The 22,823-nt window shown below is 37.0% G+C and overlaps 1 protein-coding gene across 3 annotated transcripts in view; it reads left to right on the plus strand.

The window, feature by feature from the left end:
* NEIL3 (nei like DNA glycosylase 3) overlaps positions 1 to 22,823 on the plus strand; it is a 62,697-nt gene that overhangs the window by 11,716 nt on the left and 28,158 nt on the right. For 2 of the 3 annotated variants that reach the window (XR_011970546.1, XM_072624517.1), the window contains exon 2: positions 6,312 to 6,439. The exons of the other annotated variant lie outside the window; for it this stretch is intronic. Coding sequence is in view for 1 of the 2 variants with exons in the window: in XM_072624517.1 (XP_072480618.1) it covers positions 6,312 to 6,439 (128 nt within the window). In the remaining variant the exon portion in view is untranslated. The remainder of the gene's footprint in view (positions 1 to 6,311; positions 6,440 to 22,823) is intronic. 3 annotated transcript variants of the gene reach the window in all.

A 22,823-nucleotide genomic window follows, 5' to 3' on the forward strand; every position in this document is an offset into this window, starting at 1 on the left:
TTGGATAAAGGAACCACCCATTTAACTCACTTAGACATGGGATTGGGCAGCTATGTGACACCATGGATAGAACTCTGGACCTGGAGTTAGGAAGACCTGAGTTCAAATCCAGTCTCAGGCACTTAATAGCTGTGTGACCTTGGGCAAGTCATTTAATCCTGTTTGCTTCAGTTTCCTTGTAAAATGAGCTGAAGAAGGAAATGGCAAACCACTCCAGTATTTCTACCAAATGGGGTCACAAAGAGTCAAACTGAAAATGACAGAACAACAACACATCCCATACTGGGGAATTCTAGTCAACGAATAAAAACAGAAATTGGAATATGATATTATGCTGAAGAGGAAATCAATTGTACTGAAGGATAATTTGTTCCAAAAGAATATAATTCTGCAAGAAAACAAGTGATCTTTTAACAACTGAGAATTTCCATATGTTCCTTGTTGGGACTCTTCATTTTGTTTGAATATATTATGTATAATGAAACAGAATCAATACTAAATTTTTATTTTCCATGTCTAAATACTTAATAGGAAAAGATAACTATACATAATTTGAAATAACTTCTTTCAGATTTCAATAGCTATATCCAGGAAGATAGTGACTATAATATTATGAACAGAATGTTATAAAAATTAATATGGTAGAGTTTTGGGAATTACTGAATTGGAATGAATAGGAATCTACCTAATTTTTAACAAGACAGTTCCCTAACAAAGGAGGAAAGATTCCTCACAGTGTCTCCCTTTCAGAGACCTATAAAGTGTTTATGACTTACAGTACCACTCTGGGTGGGTGTCCAGTTATGGTTGTTACATAACTGTGCCTTTGCATTGCTTCTCTCTGCCTCCTTCAGACTATGCTGTTCTCAGCAGGCGTCTCTAGTTAGGGCTCCCCATTGTTCTCTCCATGCATTATTCTGCCCTACTTCTCTTCATTTCTAGCACTTCGCAGTCACTTTACTGTCACTGACATCCTTGGCAGCTTCTGTTAGTTAGCCTACTGTCAGTTCTTCTCTATTCCCCGGTCTAGTCACTTAGCAGTTCCATTTGCCTCCAGGAAATGCTCTGTATCACCTGGTTTTATTGCTCAGCTTATAGCTCTAAGCAGTTTGATTCTTCAGGTGATTGATATAGTATCGACTGTTCCTTGGCCCTTTCTGAAGCCATACCGGCTCTCAGGATGATGACCATCTTCCAGGTGAAGGATCATCCTGTTAAGGAGGTGTAACACCAATGTGATACCCACGGAAGCCACTGTGAATATGCATGCATATTTCCAGGGTAAATTCACAAAATATAAATAACTCTCTTCCTCAAAGGCAAAACCAAAATATTTGTTCAGATACCAGAAAGCCAGTTCCACCATGGCAACAATGAAGTTTATCCACATCAACAATCCAGAGAGCACCAACAATCCCTAAGCCTTCCTTCCATTAGGCCTTCTCACAAACAAGCTCCCTTAGGCAAAATTCCTCCCTCTCTCACTCATGCTAACTATTCTGCCTCAGCTCTGCCTTGTTCTCTTCAAGCTTTGCCCCTCTCTCTTCCTGCTCTACCCTTCTTGCCCCACCCATTTTACAAACTCCTCCCAGCATGCCATGTGACTCAGTGCTCCATCACAGCAGTCAACTGAGTCTGAGCTCAAAGCAGGTTACGTAGGCCTACTAATGGGCAGGAAAGATCTTCCTGTTCTATTAACATTACAGGAGGACACTAGCAAGAATCTTGCCAGCAATGACTAAGAGACAGACCCTGCTGTGATTGTCACCGGACGATCTATTTCTTTTACCTTTATAGAGATGACAATGGCAACATGCTTGAACTCATGGGGGATAATCTCCTCTTGCCATCTAACCTGGAAAATTTCAGTCAGCTTTTGTATGAGTAATGAGTCCCCTACCTTGTAAATCTCAGCTGGAATAGAATCAGCACCAGGTGTTTTGCCACATGAAAGGAGCCTAATGACACACAGGGCAAACATTCACATGGTGGTCAGAAGAAGTGATACAGGGGTACTCTCAAGATCTCTCAAGAACTTTGGAATTGATTGTATGACATGGGAGACACTGGCTCAGGACCGTTCAGCATGGCGTGCCCCCATCAGGAAAAGAAAACAGAATTGAAACAGCTCAAAGGAAAAACAGGATACACAAAATTGGGGTATCCACCCCAAATGTCCACATGAACTATTTGTGCCTGACCTGTGGTAGAGCATTCCGAGCTCATATTGGTCTGATGAGTCACAGTCAAAACTTGACTCTAGCATAGTGACAAATAGTGATGTCATTTTGGTCCTCTTCGAGAATGAAGGACAACTACCAGTCTTCAGTAGAGATAACCCCATCCCTTTTCATGGAACCTAGCCCATATGGGACAAATCTCTTAGTGTGTTCAAAGAATAACAACCATTATATCATAAATATTTATTATATAATAATCATTATTTTCAAGCCTGTTTTGTGTGCAGTATACATTCTTCCAAAACATCACACTGATTTAGCATATAGGAAAATGGTCATGGGGACTCCTTCTTCTCGTACCAGAGAAGCAAAATTCTGTTTCTAGTCCTAGAAGGCCTAGCAGGCATATGGTGAGTCATCACCACCAGCCTTCTCTATCCCTTAGCATTTCTGTGATTTGTACCCTGTTGGCATCACCACTTCTTAATAGACCTCAGGGTTTGGAGAGGATATCCCCTACTCTCTCCCAAATTGTTCCTTTATCCCCTGTCTTGCCTCCATGTCAGTGGGGCTGCTTCTGGAACATCAAGAAGAAAGGAAATAGAGAAACACTAGCATAAGTGAAATCTACCTAATTAAAGCACACTTGTATCAAGGACAACTCTGTCAGTGACTTTCTTCCCCTTGCTTTGATGCATCCATGATGTTTTTAGTGGAAGTACTCCCTCCACTGATGCAAATCATGTTCATTCCATGCCTTCTGCAATTCTTGTTGAGGGTTTTCTATTAATCTTTCATAAAAGATAAATTATTCACGAGCCTTTATTCTTCTTGTTTCAGTATCTCAGCAATTCTACTAGGCCATGCAAATTGCCTCCCTCTTTTCTCTCATTCAACCCACATGATCAGTCTGCCTCCTTTGTTGATCATACACATCCTTGATAATACCTTATATTGGTCCCTGTGTACAAGTTACTGTTGGTGACAACCTACAATCTGCTTATCTCTCCATGCTTCTTTCCATTTCCCAGTGGCTTGTTTGGAATGTAAATTGTTCTGATGGTAGCCTCATAATTTGCAGCCCCATGGCATTATTAATGGAAGATTGGCATGAAAAAGATGGTCTTTTGCTGTGGTGGGAAGTTAGTGGTCAATGAGAACACTAATTATTTATTAGTCATTTTTGTAGTTCAGCATAATGTCCTTCCTATTCAATTTCATTTTATTCATCTGCAGTGCTTTTTATCCAAAATGTGTCACATTGAAAAATAAGTTTAGTATGCTACTTCGTTAGTTCAGGCTATTCATTCAGTTGCATGTTGTAATCTGCCATTCATCCACTTTGTTTTTCAGTGTAGATGGTTACACTGCTTTTTTTGTATAATTGGGGATTTCTCTGAGGAGTACTTTTAGCATTCTAGGATTCAATACAATTAATACATCACCTAGTAATAGAGAACCTCATCATCAAAAGGATATTATTTTATTTTGCCCTTGCACTGAAGAAGCCTCCTGTAGTAATTTTTATATAATGATTTTCATATATGCTGGTCTACAGAGAGCTTGCTTGAATATATATTCAAGTATATACAATACAAACAGTATATACAGTAGGACCTACACCTCTAAGCCCGTTGTGTGTCCATACAAATGTGATCTGCTAGAAAAAGTCATCTGAAAGCATACCTGTCTCCTCATGTTTTCATCCATACAATAATAGAGACAATGTATTCATAGAAGTTTTATAGCCATGAGAAAATAAGGATATGGGTCTGTAGGTGATGACTGATTCTTTTCCACCCTCCTCCAACTTCCATTGAGAAAGCAAGCAAATAAAACAACATTAAAAACATGTATAGTCAAGCGAAACAAATTCCCACATTGGCCAGGTCCAAATATGTCTCAGTCTTCATTTTGAGGTGGTCAGCTCTTTATCAGGAGGTAGGTGCTTTATTTTTGTCATCAGTCTTCCAAAATTATGGTCAGTCATTGTGTTGATGAAAGTTCCTCCCTAAGTCTATCCACGTTGTTTGCCTTTACATTATTGATGTTCTCATATAATTTGTTCTCCTGGTTCAAAAACAGCCTATTTTCATTCTCTTCTTGTTGCAGTTGTCCCTTCCTTGAAATAATCCTGCATTGCCTTCACAATTCTATTTCTCCAAATAATTTTTTTTTTCCATATGTGAGAAAAAATAAATGTGACTTGCACTGGAGCTGAGATATTTATCTATGGAAAAACCTTACTCTTCAATGAGAAAGTCTATCTTCTCTGTGTTCAACCATGCATAGGCAGGATAAATGTAATCAGCACAATAAATCACATGTTGTTGCTCTAAAAATGTGTGTTGTTTTGAAGATTTCTTATTATTAAGCCATTCTAAAATGGTCAGGGGAAACCTCTCTCAATCATACTTAGGTATGACAAAGAAGGGATGGGGAAAAGTGTAAATGTCAAGTAATATATTAACTGCTGTATAGAATTACAAAGGACATCATGAGAAAGTCAAGTGTTCATTGTCTAATTGTTTATAGCTTGGGCCAAGATAAGTTTCCAGCAGCTAATTTTTGATTTACTTCTGGTTAGTTGTGGGTTCTGTTGAAAAAGATGATTATAGTTCATATTGGACTAATAAGCGACCATGCCTTCTCACTCATAAGCTAATGATAATATTCTCACCCTTGTACAAGAAAGTAGCTCTTAGAGATCCTAGATCTAGGATCAGAAGGGACCTCAGAAACCTTCTTGGCTAGCCCCCTCATTTTATAAATAAGGAAACCAAGGTCCAGGAAATACAGTTGACTTACCCAACGTCATATAGGCAGAGTATGCATCAGAGATAGGCTTTGAAATTAGGTGTTTTGAATCTAAAGCCAGAGTTCTTTCTGCTCTATCACACAGCCCTTCAGATTAACAGAAACAGAGAACAAATGGTGCTGGAACTTAACTCTCACCAGAAGTAAATAAAAGCCAACAAAGTTCATGAAGCTTAAGTATAAGAAAAAAGTTGAGAATTCTGCTTAGAGTCTTTGTCGTTAAGACTCCATTAATTCAAACTTGGTTAATTTAGAACTAGCAGTTTGGTGTATGAAAAAGACAATGGAAAGGGATTCTGGAGACTGGGCTTTATTCCTAGCCCCACCTTTATTTTAACTTCTACACACCTCAGTTTTCTCATCTATAGAACAAAGGACTTGCATTATATGATCTTGATGATCTGTTTTAGATTAAAAATTCTATAATTCTAAGTTATTAAATGAAAAGTACTCTTAAATTCATCTTTGGATTAGCTATTTTTTTAAATAAAAGAATTTAATAAATGCATGCCAAGTTCTTCCAAGGCTACATATCCTTTGTCCTAGAACTGGGTATCAGTCAGCTGCTTTGGGCTCCTTTTTAAAAGGGAATTGGTGGAAAGGGGTGGGGAGTGGGGAGGAATGAGTGATGTGAGGCATGGAGATTTATGAGAGATCCCTTGGGTGTCATAGGTTGGAAAACTTTGAGAACTACTGCAATCTTATGACCTATCTTACCTTGGTAGAAAGAGAGGGAGAGGAAAGAAGTCCAGTTTTTCATTCAGACATTGCCACTACCCAATATCTTCTGAGACAATAGCACCAGTCTCCACAAGGCCCTTAACTCTCTCCCAAGATCCACTGAGGACTCTTGGCTTCGCTATAAGAAATATAACTCTGGAAAGATGTGGATTGGAAGGCATATTTTTATATCTTGCCTTAGGAAAGAGAGTGTATGTGTGTACTTATGTGTGCATGCTGATGTATACAGACACAAAATTGTCACATACCTTTCAACTTTCTTTCAATAAAGAAATTCATGTTCAGAATTGTGGCCCTGAAAGAACAAATTTTATGACAAGAATTTTCAGTTTATTCCAGCTGTCTGCTAACTACTGCTCCTACCCCTCATTTCTTCCGGCTTCTCTTTTTAAATGATTGCATAGCAATTTGGCAGGATCTCCTCTCTTTGTAAGCAGCTGATTATATTACCTGACTTTTGGAGACAATCTCACCTCATTTAGATGCACCTGTGCGTGTGGTAATATATGTTTAAGAACTGAATTATAATTTTGTTTGTTGTGTTTGTATATGTGTATGTGTCTTTCCTGCCAGACTGCTGCAACGAACAGTAATAAAGATTCCTGTTGGAATTTCCCAGGACTGCTTAATGGATGCGTTTACAGTGGTGTAGAAACTTTGGGGAAGGAGCTTTTTATGTACTTTGGGCTAAAAGCTTTAAGGTAAGATAAATATGGATCAGCATGTTTGTGTTTTTAAGAGATGCTTCTAGGAGGATTCTTCCTACTGTTATATGATCTGGTAAACCATGACTGATAAGATCCCAAGTAAGTAATTGTGATGTTATTATGGAGTAGTGAGCAAATTCAGATTGTGATGTCATCATAAATGGAGACTTTGGGGGAAGGGCACACACAACTGTGTATTTTCATTTTTAAATGTCTGTTTATGAGAGATCACAAAATGTGTTTATGATATCTCCATTATTTACTTTTAAAATTTCATTTTTTAAAAATTATGATTTTTAAGAATGAACAAAAACATTCTCATTTTTAAAAATTAATAACTATTTATTTTTCTCCCACCTTTCCCCCATTGACAAAAAAAAGAGAAAACTATCATTACAAATATTCACAGTCAAGCAAAGCAAATTCCTGGAAACAAATATTTCAATATACAAATAACACAAAAATATTATATATGCAACTATTTATGTTATGCGTGTGGTAGCTCTGTGACTATAACTTTTTCTCTTGGTATATGGAGCAACTCTTTAGTACCCTAAATTGTGATGACCTGTGTAAGTGGAGGGAGTTTCTAGACAGATGAAATAAGAAGACCAGCCCAATAAAACCCTCAAAACAAACTCCTCCTTAGCTGTCAGGTTTATTATGAAGAAAAAGCTTTGTAGAATTTAAAGCACATTGTAAAAGAGTTATTACTTCTATAAATAGCAATTTATTGTATATCTGTGTATGTATCTATATGGATATGTACACATATATATATATATGAAAAGTCTCTGAGTTAAAATTTTGATGCCAGCCTGAGTCTGGGCTGTGATGATTTTTATTTACAAAGTCTAATATTGACTATCTTGAAAGTTATCATTCTATCTTTGAGGTATAGTCTTAAAGCATAAAATGAACAAATTGAAAACCTATAAACTTCTTTAAAAAAAGAAAAATATTAATGGGTCCTCTGCTCCTAAACAAAGGAGAATGCGCTTGTGACTACATCTTTTTTTAGTGCTTTACCCTGGGCAGTGTTTAGCATATTTGAGGTTTGTTTGGGTTTTTTTGGCTCCTCTTTTCTGCAAGGACATGTCTTTCTTCTTTCTTGGCAGCTTTCTTCTTGGACACCAACATCAGGTTATGATCCTTTTTTTCTGAAATTGGTAATGTCAGCAAATATCTGAAAGTACATGTAGTTATGATATGTTGCAGGTTTCATTGTTGATGTAGGAGAGAGATGTCATTGGGGGGAGGGTGTATAGGGTGGAATTGAGCTGTGAACAATACAATTTACACTGGAATCTGTGTTGGAGATGTATAAGCATTGATACATTATCAATGGGCCAGGTGTAAGGTGTGGATTTATTGTTCTGGAATGAGAAGGAGGTTTTATTTCAGTTTTAATTTTTTTTTTTTAAATCAAATGCTCTCCACTAGGCTTACAAGAGGAAAACAACAACACTTCTAAATCTAGGGATATCAGTTGTCTCTCATGTAGTGCTAAAATCAGAACACTCTTTGGCTTCTCGCTGAGCATTCCATTCCCATCCTTGGGGAATATGTAGCTCATCATCAAGATGGAGAAAACTCCTAAAGATTGCCTCTTTTGTACTCTTACCTACCAAAAGAAAGCAGAGATGTAGCATTTTCTGAGGCTGGTAGAAAGCATCTATTTGAAGCTGAACTTGGGGACCTAAAATCAACTGTACCTTCCATAGCAACCTAGCATAGTGTTCTGAATATAGTAGGCAGTTTATCTACAAAAACAGACCCATGTTAAAGATGGAAGGGATTTTAGAATTAAATTTCAGTTAAATAATTTTATTAATAATATCAGTGAAGTGAATTGCTCTATCACACAGCAAGTTAGTAACAAAGTCAAGACTAGAACGTGATACTCAGCCTGCAATACCAAATCTTTCCACAATCATTCCTTTCTTCTATTTTTATGTTTTTTTCTTTTAAAATGTGTCATTGATGCCCCTCTCTTTTTTGCATCATTCACACTTCCCAATGATTTTCCCAACTTCCTTACCCCACCCAAATAGAACCTACCCTTGTAAAATAATAATAATAAGCATAATTAGACAAAGCCTTCAGCACATTGACTGTATCTGAAAATGTATGGTCCACTCCACAACTATACTCCAGGAAGTAGAAGGCATAATTCATCATTGGTGTCTTGAAGTTAGGCTTAGTAACTGCATCAGTCATAATTCTGAAGCCTTTTAATGACTGTTCTCTTTTACACTAATATGTTCATCGTGTGAATTGTTCTCCTGGTGTTGCTAACTTCACTCTGCATCACTTCATACAAGTCTGTCCGAAGTTTCTCTAAATTTTTATATTATTCATTTTGTGCTGCCTAATTATATTCATGTGTGTACCCTGGACAAGTACCCTGATACATCCAGGATGACCTGCTGGCACATGTTCTTAGATCAGCTTTTCTAAAAGGAAAGCAACTTTTGAGGGGTCAACTATCACTTTAATCAAACACATATACCAACAGAAAATACAAACAGAGAAATAAGGACCGAAGGCAGGGCTTCTAACTGTTTGACCATAAGCAATACATAGAGATACAACTGTCTGACTATTACATACATATGTAGTTACCAGAGACAGAAGCACCAACATCTAGGTTTTCAAAGTGGGAGGGAGGTCTTCAACGGCTACCCAGAGTTTCATCTGGCACATGAACCTTCTTCTAAAGATTAAGCCCCAAAGCAAAACTTCACCTAAGAGTATATATACACATTTCAGAGCTGGAGGACATGCCCCTCCTTATCCAGTGCCTCATTAGCAATTAATAAAAAGTATGGCCCTTCCTACAAAACCAAGCTCACATAATCAAACTTCCCTTAATGGGCTCAACCCGAGACCCATTAATGGGGGAGGAGGGGGTAGAGCTTTATATTAAAATATGCCATGATTCAGCTATTCCACAATTCATAGGTACCTTTCAGTTCTTTGCTACTGCAGAAAGTGCTGTTATAAATGTTTGTTGTTATACAAGATAATTACCTATGTCTTCAGCCTCCGGGGATTTTTTTTTTTTTTAGCCTCCTATTGCTAATTGAGTTATTAGTGAATTTTTAAATTTAATTCCAAATTGTATTCCATAATGGTTGAACCAATTTGCAACTCTTAACAATGGGGTATTAGTATGTAGGTTTCCTATAGCTCTTCTGGTAATGACTATTGCTATTTTTTATCATCTTTCCAATTTTCTGGGTGTGAGTTGGAACTCCAGATCATTTTCTTTCTCTTATTAGTGATTTGAAATAATCTTTCATTTTCCATTAATTGCTTATATTTTGTCTTTTGAAAATGTACTGTTCATATCTTTTAATCACTTTTTCACTGGAGAGTGACTCTTGGTTCTTATATATTTATATCAACTTTCTCAACTTCTTCAAACAACATGGGTTCAGTCTCTTATGAGAAGCCTTTCCTGATCTCTTCCCATCCCCCAAGTATTAATACTTCTTCCCTTTGAAATTACACTGTTGGTTGTACATAAAACTGAAAAGATTTTGAATAAGCAAAGCCAATGCAACTAGAATTAAAAGACATATAATTAACTGGGAAAAATCTTTGCAGCAAACATACTTGATAGAAACAATTGATATCCAAGATCTTTCGGAAATTGATGTAAATATATAAGAACCAAGAGGCACTCTCCAGTGAAAAAGTGATTAAAAGATATGAACAGTACATTTTCAAAAGACAAAATATAGTACTCTCTTCCCCTTGAAATTACACTGTTGGATAAGTGAAACCAAGAAAACTACCTAAAGTGACTATAAGAATGGAAATGGAAAGAAAAACCATTAAAAAAATTGAAATAAAATGGTGTAAAATGACAAAGAACAAGTTTTGCTCCAAAGAAGAGATGTTAGAAGATGCTTCTCACTTCCTGGGTGATGTAGGGGAAGAAACTGAGGGATTTTCCATGGTGAAGGTAAGAAAGAAATATCTTCTAGACATGGGGGAGATCACTTAAGGGCAAACACTCTTTAGAAAGAGATGAAAGGTCACCTACTGGGAACAGCTCACAGGTCACTTCAACAGTACTAGAAAGTTCTTGGGGGGAGGGGGAGGATACAATGAAATAAGACTAGATTGATGTGCAAAACCAGATTATAAAGGGCTTTAAAAGAGTTATATTTACACAGTCGTACCTTTTGTGTAAAGTAACTTTGGTACTACCTAACATTTTCACTTCTGACTACTGTCCTACAGTTACTCCTAATGACATATATTTCTTTTTTTTTAAAATTATTTATTTATTTATTTAATTTTTAACATTCATTTTCACAAAATTTTGGGTTCCAAATTTTCTCCCCTTTTGTCCCCTCCCCCCACCCCAAAACACCGAGCGTTCTAATTGCCCCTGTCTGCCAATCTGCCCTCCCTCCCTCCCCACCCCTTCCCTTTGGAAGGCAAGCAATTCAGTATAGGCCAAATCTGTGTAGTTTTGCAAATGACTTCCATAATAGTAGTGTTGTGTAAGAACTAATTATATTTCCCTCCATCCTATCCTGTCCCCCATTACTTCTGTTCTCTCTTTTGATCCTGTCCCTCCCCATGAGTGTTGACCTCAAATTACTCCCTCCTCCCCATGCTCTCCCTTCCATCATCCCCCCCACCCTGCTTATCCCCTTCTCCCCCACTTTCCTGTATTGTAAGATAGGTTTTCATACCAAAATGAGTGTGCATTTTATTCCTTCCTTTAGTGGAATGTGATGAAAGTAAACTTCATGTTTTTCTCTCACCTCCCCTCTTTATCCCTCCACTAATAAGTCTTTTGCTTGCCTCTTTTATGAAAGATAATTTGCCCCATTCCATTTCTCCATTTCTCCTCCCAATATATTTCTCTCTCACTGCTTGATTTCATTTTTTTAAGATATGATCCCATCGTCTTCAGTTCACTCTGTCTCTATGTGTGTGTGCGTGTGCGTGTGCATGTGTGTGTGTGTGTGTGTGTGTGTAATCCCACCCACTACCCAGATACTGAATAGTTTCAAGAGTTACAAATATTGTCTTTCCATGTAGGAATGTAAACAGTTCAACTTTAGTAAAGTCCTTTATGACTTCTCTTTGCTATTTACTTTTTCATGCTTCTCTTCATTCTTGTGTTTGAAAGTCAAATTTTCTTTTCAGCTCTGGTCTTTTCATCAAGAATGCTTGAAAGTCCTCTATTTCATTGAAAGACCAATTTTTCCCCTGAAGTATTATACTCAGTTTTTGCTGGGTAGGTGGTTCTTGGTTGTAGTCCTAGTTCCTTTGACTTCTGGAATATCCTATTCCACGCCCTTCGATCCCTTACTGTGGAAGCTGCTAGATCTTGTGTTATCCTGATTGTATTTCCACAATACTTGAATTGTTTCTTTCTAGCTGCTTGCAATATTTTCTTCTTGACCTGGGAACTCTGGAATTTGGCCACAATGTTCCTTGGAGTTTCTCTTTTTGGATCTCTTTCAGGCAGTGATCTGTGGATTCCTTGAATACTTATTTTGCCCTCTGGTTCTAGAATCTCAGGGCAGTTTTCCTTGATAATTTCATGAAAAATGATGTCTAGGCTGTTTTTTGGATCATGGCTTTCAGGTAGGCCCATAATTTTTAAACTGTCTCTCCTGGATCTATTTTCCAGGTCAGTTGTTTTTCCAATGAGATATTTCACATTATCTTCCATTTTTTCATTCTTTTGATTTTGTTTTGTGATTTCTTGGTTTCTCATAAAGTCATTAGCCTCCATCTGTTCCATTCTAATTTTGAAAGAACTATTTTCTTCAGTGAGCTTTTGAATCTCCTTTTCCATTTGGCTAATTCTGCTTTTGAAAGCATTCTTCTCCTCATTGGCTTTTTGAACCTCTTTTCCCAATTGAGTTAGCCTATTTTTCAAGGTGTTATTTTCTTCAGCATTTTTTTGGGTCTCCTTTAGCAGGGTGTTTACTTGTTTTTCATGCTTTGCTTGCATGTCTTTCATTTCTCTTCCCAGTTTTTCCTCCACCTCTCTAACTTGATTTTCAAAATCCTTTTTGAGCTCTTCCATGGCCTGAGCCCATTGGGTGGGCTGGGATACAGAAGCCTTGATTTCTGTGTCTTTCCCTGATGGGAAGCATTGTTCTTCCTCATCAGAAAGGAAGGGAGGAAATGCCTGTTCACCAAGAAAGTAACCTTCTATAGTCTTATTTTTTTTCCCTTTTCTGGGCATTTTCCCAGCCAGTGACTTGACTTCTGAGTGTCCTCTCCACCCCGACCTCGCCTCCAGATCTGCCCAGCCAGCACTTGGGGTCTGAGATTCAAATGCTGCTTCCCAGCCTCAGGGCTTTGGGCGGGGGCAGGGCTGCTAGTCAGTATGAGATTAAGTTCAGGTGCTCAGGTCAGGGCAGGGCCGTCTCACCGTTCCCTCAGGGGGTTTATGCAGAGACCTTCAACAATGGATCTGGGGTCTTGCCTACTTGGGGAGCCCTGGTCTGCTCCCGCCTCTGCTGCTGCTTCCCGAGGGGGCCTGAGTTATGGGGGCATCCCACTCCCCTCTCAACCTGCCAAAGAGACCCTCTCACCGACCGTTGTCACCTGTGGGTGGAGGGACCTGCGTGGCTGCTGGAGATTCCGTCCCTGAAACCTGCTCAGATCTGCTCCTTTCAGCGCTGCGCCACCATGGCAGGGTTGGGCTCTGCTCCGGGTCCCGGGCGGGAGGGACCTTTTGCGAGAGGTTTTCAGGCTCTCTAGAGCAGAAATCTTGTCCGCTCCATTCTGTGGCTTCTGCTGCTCCAGAATTCTCTGGTGGTTCTTTTTTTTACAGGTATTTTATGGGCAGTGGGTTCGGAGATAGTGTATGTGTGTCTTTCTACTCCGCCATCTTGGCTCCGCCCCCCTAATGACATATATTTCTGAGTCCAGATCGACAGAGTTGTTTTTTCATTAAAGTATTTGCTGGAAAAGATTATTAAAAAAAAATCATTTCAAAAGATATTTGAGCTTTCTAGTTTATGATTATCTGACTTTCTCATTGTTTTGAAAATTCAAATACAGATAAGCTCCAAAAAGTATACTTGAAATGTTTTGCAGCATATGTCATTTTAGAGACTCTTACCATGGAGTGAATTGTATGATGTCTCAGAGTGTTGTGTGATGTGTACCTCTTAACAGAGCTGTGGAAGATAATACAGCCTGCTTTTTAGCAGGCTAAAAGATCCCTATGGAATCTGTTGAGTGCTACTTATAAGAAGTTTTACTGCCTAAATATGCCTTCACAGACTTTCACTTATGGGATAGTGGAATGTGGATTGCAAATAACAAAGATGATTCAGAAGATAATCAAATCTCTTTTAGTTTAAGAAATGGAGGTTCTTTTTTTTTTTTTTTTCTCTTTTTAAGACTTAAGATTGCCTTATCCATTACTGGGGCACATGTCTTTCTTATCTGTCCTCTTCTCAAAATTCTCTTTATCATCTGAGGGAATGAGGTGGCACTGTGAGTAGAGCACTGAACCTGGAAACAAAAAGACCTGAGTTCCAAACCAGCCCTGGATGCTTACTAGCTATGATTCTTAGAAAATTACTTAGCTACTTTCAGCCTCCATTTCTTCATCCACCTTGCAGGATTGTTAGGATCAAATGTGGCTAAAATAAGAAGCATTTATTAAGCATATTTATATACAAATAAGTATGACTATATATTTGTGTATAGTTTCCCTGATAGAATGGAATCTTCCTGAGGCCAAGGACTATTTCATTTTGATCTTAATACTGAATGTGTGGATGCTTAATAAATGTTTCTTATTACAATCCCCTTTAACACATTTTAGTGCATTTTTTAATGATTTTTTTTTCAGTGAACAAAAATTAGTTTCCTTCCTATCAGCTCTCCCATTGCCAAAGAAACCCTTTAACAAATATGCATAGTAAAAAAAATTGCTTATATCACCATGTCTAAAAAATTTTATACCCTTAGTTTATCACCTGTCTATCAGGAGAAGGGTAGAATGCATCATGATTCGTCCTCAGGAATTATGGTTGGTTGTTTCACTGATCAAAATGTCTGATTCTTCCAGAGCAGTTTGCTATAGAAATTATTCTCCTAATCCTGAACTGATCTGCATCAGTTCATATAAATCATCCCAGGTTTCTCTGAAACTGCCCCCTTCACTATTTCTTACAGTGCAATTATATTACATTACATTCACATAGCATAATTTATTAAGTCATTCCCTAATTGATAGGTACCTTCCCCCCACCCCAGTTTCTTCTAATTCCTTGCCAACATATAAAGGGAAGGTAGGAATAAATGATTTATAATTGTATATAATTATATATTACACATCATCGTAATACAATGAATTATAATTTGATTTATTAAGTGCCTACTATTTGTCAGGCACTGTGTTACATGCTTTACAAATATTTCACTCAAAAAAGAGCTACTATAAATATTTTTTACATGTTAGTCCTTTTCCCCTTTCTTTGATCTCTTTTGGTAATAGGTCCCATACTGGCATCATTTGGTCAAAGAATATGCTCAATTTAGTAACTTCTGAGGCTAAGTTACTTTCCAAAATGGGTATTTCTAGAATAGTACCAATAGTACATCAATGTGCCTGTTTTTCTAGACTTCCTGCAACATATGTCATTACCATTTTTTTGGTCAACTTGCTAAAACCTAATTTGTGTGAGGTGAGACTTCAGAGATGCTTTATTGCATTTCTCTAATTGTTTTTTTTTATTTGTTTTTTGGGAGCTTGGATGCCTTGCCTAAAAAACCTTCTATTCATATAGGGGCAGCTAGGTGGTGCAGTGGATAGAGCACCAGTGCAGGAGTCAGGAGGACCTGAATTCAAATCTCACCTCAGACACTTGACACTCACTAGCTGTGTGACCTTGGGCAAGTCACTTGACCCCAGTTGCCTCATCCTGGGTCATCTCTAGTCATCCTGATGAATATCTGGCCCCTGGATTCAGATGGCTCTGGAGGAGAAGTGAGGCTGCTGACCTGCACAGCCCTCCCTCACTCAAAACAAAGTCAAGTGCAAGTCATGTCATTGTTTCTCTGATGGCATGGTCTTCTTCAGCAACCAAGGATGAACACACACAAATCTGTTCATATACTTTGATTATTTTTCAGTTGGAAATGGCTCTTACTGTTATCAATTTTGAACCATTTTCTCATAAATATAGTTTGAAAATGAGACCCTCATCAGAAAAAACTTGCTATAAATGTTTTTTTTTTCCCAGTTACCTTTTTTCTTTCTAATTTTAACTATATTGATTTTATTTGCACAAAACCTTTTCAATTTTATGTAATCAAAATAGTCATTTTATCTCACTGTCCCTTGTTTGGTCATGAATTGTTCCCCTATCCATAGATCTGAAATTTAATTTCAAAAAATAATTTCTTCCATGCTCCTCCATTTTTTAATGATGTCACTTATCATGTTTAAGTCAGTTATCTATGTAAAACTTATTTCAGTTATATAGTAAGAATGTTGGTTTATACCTAGTTTCTACCAGACTACTTTCCAGTTGTCCCAGCTATTTTTGTCCAATAATGAATTTTTACCCAAGGAGCTAGGAGACCCTATTCCGTTTGCTAAACACAAGGCTACTTACTGTGTTCCTTTACTTCTTTGTGTTGAGTACCTAATCTGGTCTATTGATTGATCTCTCTGTTTCTTGACCAATGCTAAATTATTCTGATCAGTTGTGGTTTGTAGTATAGTTTGATGTGCAGTACTGCTTGGCCCTTTTCCTTCTTACTGTTTTTTTCATTCTTAGTAAATATGACTTGTTTGATTGGTATGTGTCTAGCCTTGGATCAGAGCATCATACAGCTAGAACTGGAAGGCTGTCTCAGAGGCCATCTAGTCAAACGTTACCATTTTACAGGTGAGGAAACTGAGGCCCAAAGATGCTAAGTAATTTACCCAAGGTTGTACAGGTAATAAGCATAAGAGTTAGGATTTGAACCTGGGCCCGCTGAATCCAGTGTCAACACTCTTTACCCTGTACTGTCTTACCTCTGACCTGCCCTGGGTTCCGTTTCTGAATCATGTAAGAAAGAAGTAAATGACATCATATAATTTTTCCTTCTAGATTTATAAAGAAACCGAGTCACAGAAAGGGTTTATGACTTGCCCAAATTTACACTGATAGGCTTATAAGAGTTAGACCTGTAACAGATCTTTGAGGTCATACCCCAGTTCTCTAGAGTCTAAAACTGATATTCTTTTGACTATACCTTTCAATCTCTCTCTGTAGGTCTATGATGTATATGTATGTGTGTGTGTAGGTGTATATATACATATATGTATGTATATATATACCTACACACATATACATTGCATATATATACATATATGATATGTGTGTAGGTATATATATGTGTGTGTGTGTATATGTGTATATATATATATATTATATATATATATATATATACATATTTGCATATATATATATATGCAAAATCAGAAATCTGGCAAGCAGTGCCCCTGCGTATGTATATACACACACTTGCACAAAGAGGAACCTGGAAGTCATACTTACTCCTCCAGAGATCAGAAGAGCATCAGTAGTACATCTTAACCAAAATTCATATCTTAGTAATATGTGATGATCAAGGGAAGCCATCTAGGCACTGCTTGTCAAGGTTTCTGGTTTTATATTATTTAAATTCCAGACAAATCCCAGACCACCAAAGTTCCAGACCAGCAGAACTGTCCAAAAGGTGCTGAAATCTTTGAGATGTAACTTGGAAGTTTTTCCAGTCATTCTGACATGCTTTGGATATGTTAATGAACTAGCCCCAAGGTGGCACAGATAAGAGTTGTTCTTTCCCCAATAAACCTTCTAAAAATGGGACCTCAAATTCCTATCCCCGAATCGGTCTTACATCTCTATCAGGTCTATAATGCTTAGTACTCCCAACTCTAATCCATGGTTATATGAAGGACATTCTCTACCTCTCCCCCTCACCATCCTCTTTCCTGTGCTTCTTGACTTACTTTATCATGTCGTCTCACTGTTCCCACACCATCTTCCTCTATTCCTTTGTCCCTGCTTGTTTCTGTACTTTTTGTGGTCTTTAAAGTGTGATTGCTACTCCATTCCCTGCTGCCAGTCATGGTTTTGCCTGGCAAGTACCCAAAGAACTGGGTGTGGCTGCCCCCATTTTATAATTTACAGATTATCAGTTCATCAATTCTTCCCTTTCCTAGTCCCCCAGGTGCCAGTGCCCCCCTTCCCAAAATTACTTTGTATTCACTTTGTACATTTATTATATTTACTTACAGGTATATGTCTTCCTTCCCTAAAGGAAATTTAAAAGTTCACTGAGAACAGGAGCTGTTTCACTTTTGTATTTCTGGCCCAAGTGCCTAATATAGTGCCTGATGGATGGGCACATAATTAATGCTTGTTGATTATTCTTACCACCAATCTTTTATCCCTCATACAGTAAAACCACATCTCCTTACAAATGCTTCTTATAATTTCTCAGAATGAATCCTACTTTTACAGGCCACTATTCAGCTACTAATATATATGGTTCATTTCTCATCCTTAGGTAATTTTAAGCCTCTTGGTAATTTCCATGAGGAACTACCCCATTTGCCATAATGCATTTCCCATTGAGAGTAATGAGAAACCAACTATTGATTCATTCAGACCTACGGATGCTTAAAATATACATCTCCTAATAGTGATATCACAGAAGAGTGTTTCCTTTGAAGTTCTCTTTATTTATGTTTAAAAATCAAATCTTGACCAAAATGCTAACATGTATTTTTAGGGAATCTTTTTGTTAAATGGAACTTTCTTGTTCTTTTATTTGCAAATAACTGTCTAAGATAGATCAATCAGTTTTCTCCTCAATAAAATGAGAGGTTACACTCCAGCTTTAAATTTGTGAGTCTTTAATCTTCATGAGAGTTTTTGCATATTAATCATGACTGATTGTCATGCTATATACCTTCATTCATTTATTTATTTTGGTAAAAAAAAAAAAAATTAGTACTTTAAGCCTAGCTCTTGGTCTGACTCTGATGATGACAAACACAAGTAATTATTGAACACAAATACAAAGACATTTAAGCTCTTCTTAGTAAAGGGGGTGAGGACAGCATTGGCAGGATTGCTATGGGGACTATTCATTGAATCTCAGATTTTGAAAGGGACTTTAGAGACCCATCTAATCCTAGTGGAACTCATGTGAATAGGAAGTCCTGTCTACAGTTAAAAGCCTGGGGAAAAAAAGCTCCAGTGGGAGAGATACTTTAACTACCTTTTGGGAGTGTCATCTACTTTTATATAGCTTTAATTATTATTAAGATTTATTCTTTTATCTCTGCAATTTCTAGTTCTTGATGTCTGAGATTAGATAAAACAATTTAATTCACCAGGTAAACTATTATCAGATTGAGTGAAATAGCTGTAGATCCACAGTGAAGGGAATGGCAGCTAATCATTTCAATATATACACATATATATATGTATATACATATATATAATTGTTAAACATTCTCTTATTTCCATTTTTATTTTTAAGGCATTTAATTTGCTATTCATGCTCTTTTAATGAAGAATCCTTTGAAAAAAAGAATGTTGTGGATAGAACACTAACCTTGGAGTCAGGAGGACCTGAGTTCAAATGTGACTTCAGACACTAGACACTTACTAGCACTGTGACCCTGGGAAAGTCACTTAACCCCAATTGCCTCACCAAAAAAGAGAAAGAGAACTTAATTCTGATATGAGAAACAGCTTGACGGTAGATAGATGGCTGGTGTTGGAGTCAAGAAGACCTGGGTGTAGGCTCTGTGTCTGATACATACCTTCTGTGTAGCCTTTGCTTAATGCTCAGGCAACTCTCAAAGAGTGTAAGTTAACTAAAAATTATAGATCTGCACTGGTAGAGGCATTTTCCACAACAGGAATTTCCTATGATAACCATCATAGGTATAGACAGCAAATCAGAATACAAAGTAATGAGGCTAACTGCACAAACAACTGTTGAAAAAAGGCTTATATAAGTGTGCCTTTATATCATGAGATCACATGGCTAAAAACTGAGACAGTGAGATTAATTAATTCATAGATGTCAAAGTAATTTTTGTTATACACAAGTCTGACCATCTTCTTCCCTTATTCAGTAAAGTCTGTTATCCTCTGCTTCCTGTGATATAATATGTAAACTCCTCTTTGTTTTTTTTCTGGTGTTTTTTCTTAACCCCACATCAGAATCGCTTAAAAATGGAGTGAATTTTTTCCTTATTTATGCTTTCCATGATAATTGTGCTTATTTACCTTTGTTCTATTTCTTTTGTTTGTTGTATTTGTACTAGGAATATTCTGCTCAGTTTTTTCCTTTTATTCAACATCAATTTCTTTGCATTAGTTCTAGGTTCCAGTTTGCAGGATACATTATTTTTGAATTGCAGTTTTAGCTCCTTTGCTTTGCAGAATGTCTTTCCATTCCTTCGTGTGATTTCTCATTGCTGAGAAATAATCTTGTGTTATTCAGATTTCCTTTCTTTTATATTTGAAGATCTTTCTCTTGGCTTCTTACAGAATTTGTTGTTTGTCATTGACATGATTGAATTTAATCACTATCTTCTGGTTTGAAGAGGTAGATTTTTTTTTTCTGGAGGCAATTTGTGGACTCTCAATTTATGCTTTGTTTTCTACATTCAGAAATTCTGTGCAGTTTTCTTGAATTATATCCTGCATTACCTAAGTTGTCTCTGCATATCCTATCTTCACAGTCAACTGCTTCAGTTTGCATAGAATTCATATGTTCTTGTAAACCTTTTTGCCTCTATACTAAAGTTTTTCTCCATCTTTTTGTGTTTCAAATTTTTAATCTCTCTCTTTTAGAGAAAACTTTACATTGTGAATTCAATTTTCTCTATTCTGTTAATTGATTTTTAAAAATTTTTCGTTGAAAACTCAAAGTTTTGAGCTACAGTCATTCCTGATTTCATCTTTTACATTTTTCATTTGTTTTTTGAATCATTGTCAAATTTTTTGTCATTCTACTATCTCTTTGGTGTGCAGTTTCATTAGGCATTGGTTCACTTTTTTGACCTTAGGACCCTTAGTGCCTAGCCTTGCTTCTAACCTTAAGATTTTATTTATCTACTTGTGCCCTGGTTTTTTGTTGTGTTTTGTTTTGGATAATTTTCCTTCTTGAAATCTTTGGTGTTTCAATTTAAAAAAAAAATATTCTCTCTGCACTCATTTTCTGATTTCCCTCCCCCACCCCACATCTATATACTTTTCTAACTGATACATATAAAGATACTTCAGTCTACTCAAAGACTGGGGAATTTAGGCTTCTCTAGCCTGAATCACTACCCTGAATAGCTTAAAGGAAGGACAGGACAGGCCTGTACCTGTACCTGGGTTCAGTTCCCAGATGAACACAGACATATGCTGATTCTCCTACTGTATTCCTTGGTTCTCCTTTCCTCTTTTGCTTGAGCTAAGTGAGTATTTCCAAAATTAACTAAACTTTTTGCAGGTGAGAGGATGATGATAAGAGTGTTCCAGGTAGAGTCCTTAACTTCATTCCTACCCAAAAAAAGCAATAATCCTCTCTTTCTCCTTACATGATTGGGCAGAGTGTCTATTCTTTGCTGTGGGGTGAGGGGCAGGCAGGAAATGGGGCATTCTGGCAGTCTGCCATGCAGAGAATCCCACAAAGTGACCTGGGCACAAACCTATAGATTAGTTTGTGCATTCCATCTGAGCACAAAAGACTGGAGTTCTCCAGTGTTAATTCTTTAGGGCTTTTATCTTTTAAAGGTTCTTATCTTTGGCCTGTGAACTTAGCTGCAAAATCACTCTACATCTGGGATATAATTCTTCCTCCCTCCCCCCCTTTTTTGGAGGGTTAGAGAGTAAAGGAACTCTGTAAAAAGAGATTAATCTACCATGTGACAAAGCGGTCTGTTTATTTTGAAAGCTCCTTATAACCTGACATCAACCTACCTTTCCAACCTCATACATTACTCTCTTTCCTGCAGTCTATGACCTATCAGAACTGGCCTTCTTAATCTTAAATATACAGAAGTGTGATGAGATAATCTACCAAAATTTCTAGGCTGTAACTAAAGAGTTCCTCAGAAGAAAAATTGTCTACCTAAAAAAATTAACAAAATAGAAGATGGATGATCAATGAACTAATTAAACATTTTAAAAAAATATCCAAGAAAGGAGAAGGGTCACCAGTATTAAGTGCCACAGAACAGTTGGGGAGAATGTGGTCAGAGAAAAGGAGACTGGATTTGGAAAAAAGAAATAGCATTGGAGAGAAATTGCATTAGAATAGTAGGGAATCAAGTCTGTTCTCACAGATTATGAAGGAATGGATGATGAAGTAAGAAAATAAATTTATTGTCTTTTCATTTATCCCTTCTTTAAATATCCTGGGTACTTATAGGGTATAGAAAAAGTATATCTAGTAGATTCAGAGGATTTAAATTTAGGAAGACCTTCAGATGTTGTCAAAGTCCAACCCTGCTGTTTTACAGAAGGGGAAACCCAGGTCTTCTGAGCGCAAATCCAGTGGGATTTTTTGTTTGTTTGTTTTGACACTATATGGCAGTGCTTCTCTAAACGAAAAGTAATAGTTTTGAGTTTTATAATATTAAAAACTAAAATATATACTGACAGGATAATGTATTCATAATAATTATTAATTTTGAAATCCCTAAGAGATAATGACGACAACTCACATTTATACATAATGCTGTAAGGTAAGTAGTGTAGATATTACTACATCCCATTTTATGAATATGGAAACTAAATCTCAAAGGAATGAAGTAACTTAATGGGAAATTTCAGAGATAAACTTTAAACCCAGTTGGATCTGTTGATGCCAAGTATAACTTGATTACGGTAATATCACACTCCACTTAAGTAGCTAATAACATGGTAAATAACCTAAATATGATTCATTCCATGGTGCTTAGTTACTTGCATATAATAGCTTTATATATGTATATAAATATATGCATATATTGCCTAATAGTTTCTGCTTATAGCAAAATAAAATCTGACAAATGATATGAGTTGCAATCATTTCTCCTTAAGTAAAGAAACTTGAACACCTGAAGGATCTTAAAAGTTGTCACTGTGGGTAGGACCCCAGTGTCAATTATCTCTCTCTCTTGAAAGCCTTAGTAATCAGTCTTCATGAGTGACTGTGGCCAAAAATCCATCACTTGGGGCTGAACCTCTTTATGAACCTCCCCAAAGTTAACTAGACTGGTCCTTGGATGGCAGACAAATAGTTGTTGCCAAGCCTGTACTTGAAGCATTTCTAGCTTTATAATAGCACCTGCCAAATCTGATGCCTAATCGGC

This window comes from Notamacropus eugenii, chromosome 7 (assembly GCF_028372415.1).
Source record: "Notamacropus eugenii isolate mMacEug1 chromosome 7, mMacEug1.pri_v2, whole genome shotgun sequence".
NCBI lineage: Eukaryota > Metazoa > Chordata > Mammalia > Diprotodontia > Macropodidae > Notamacropus > Notamacropus eugenii.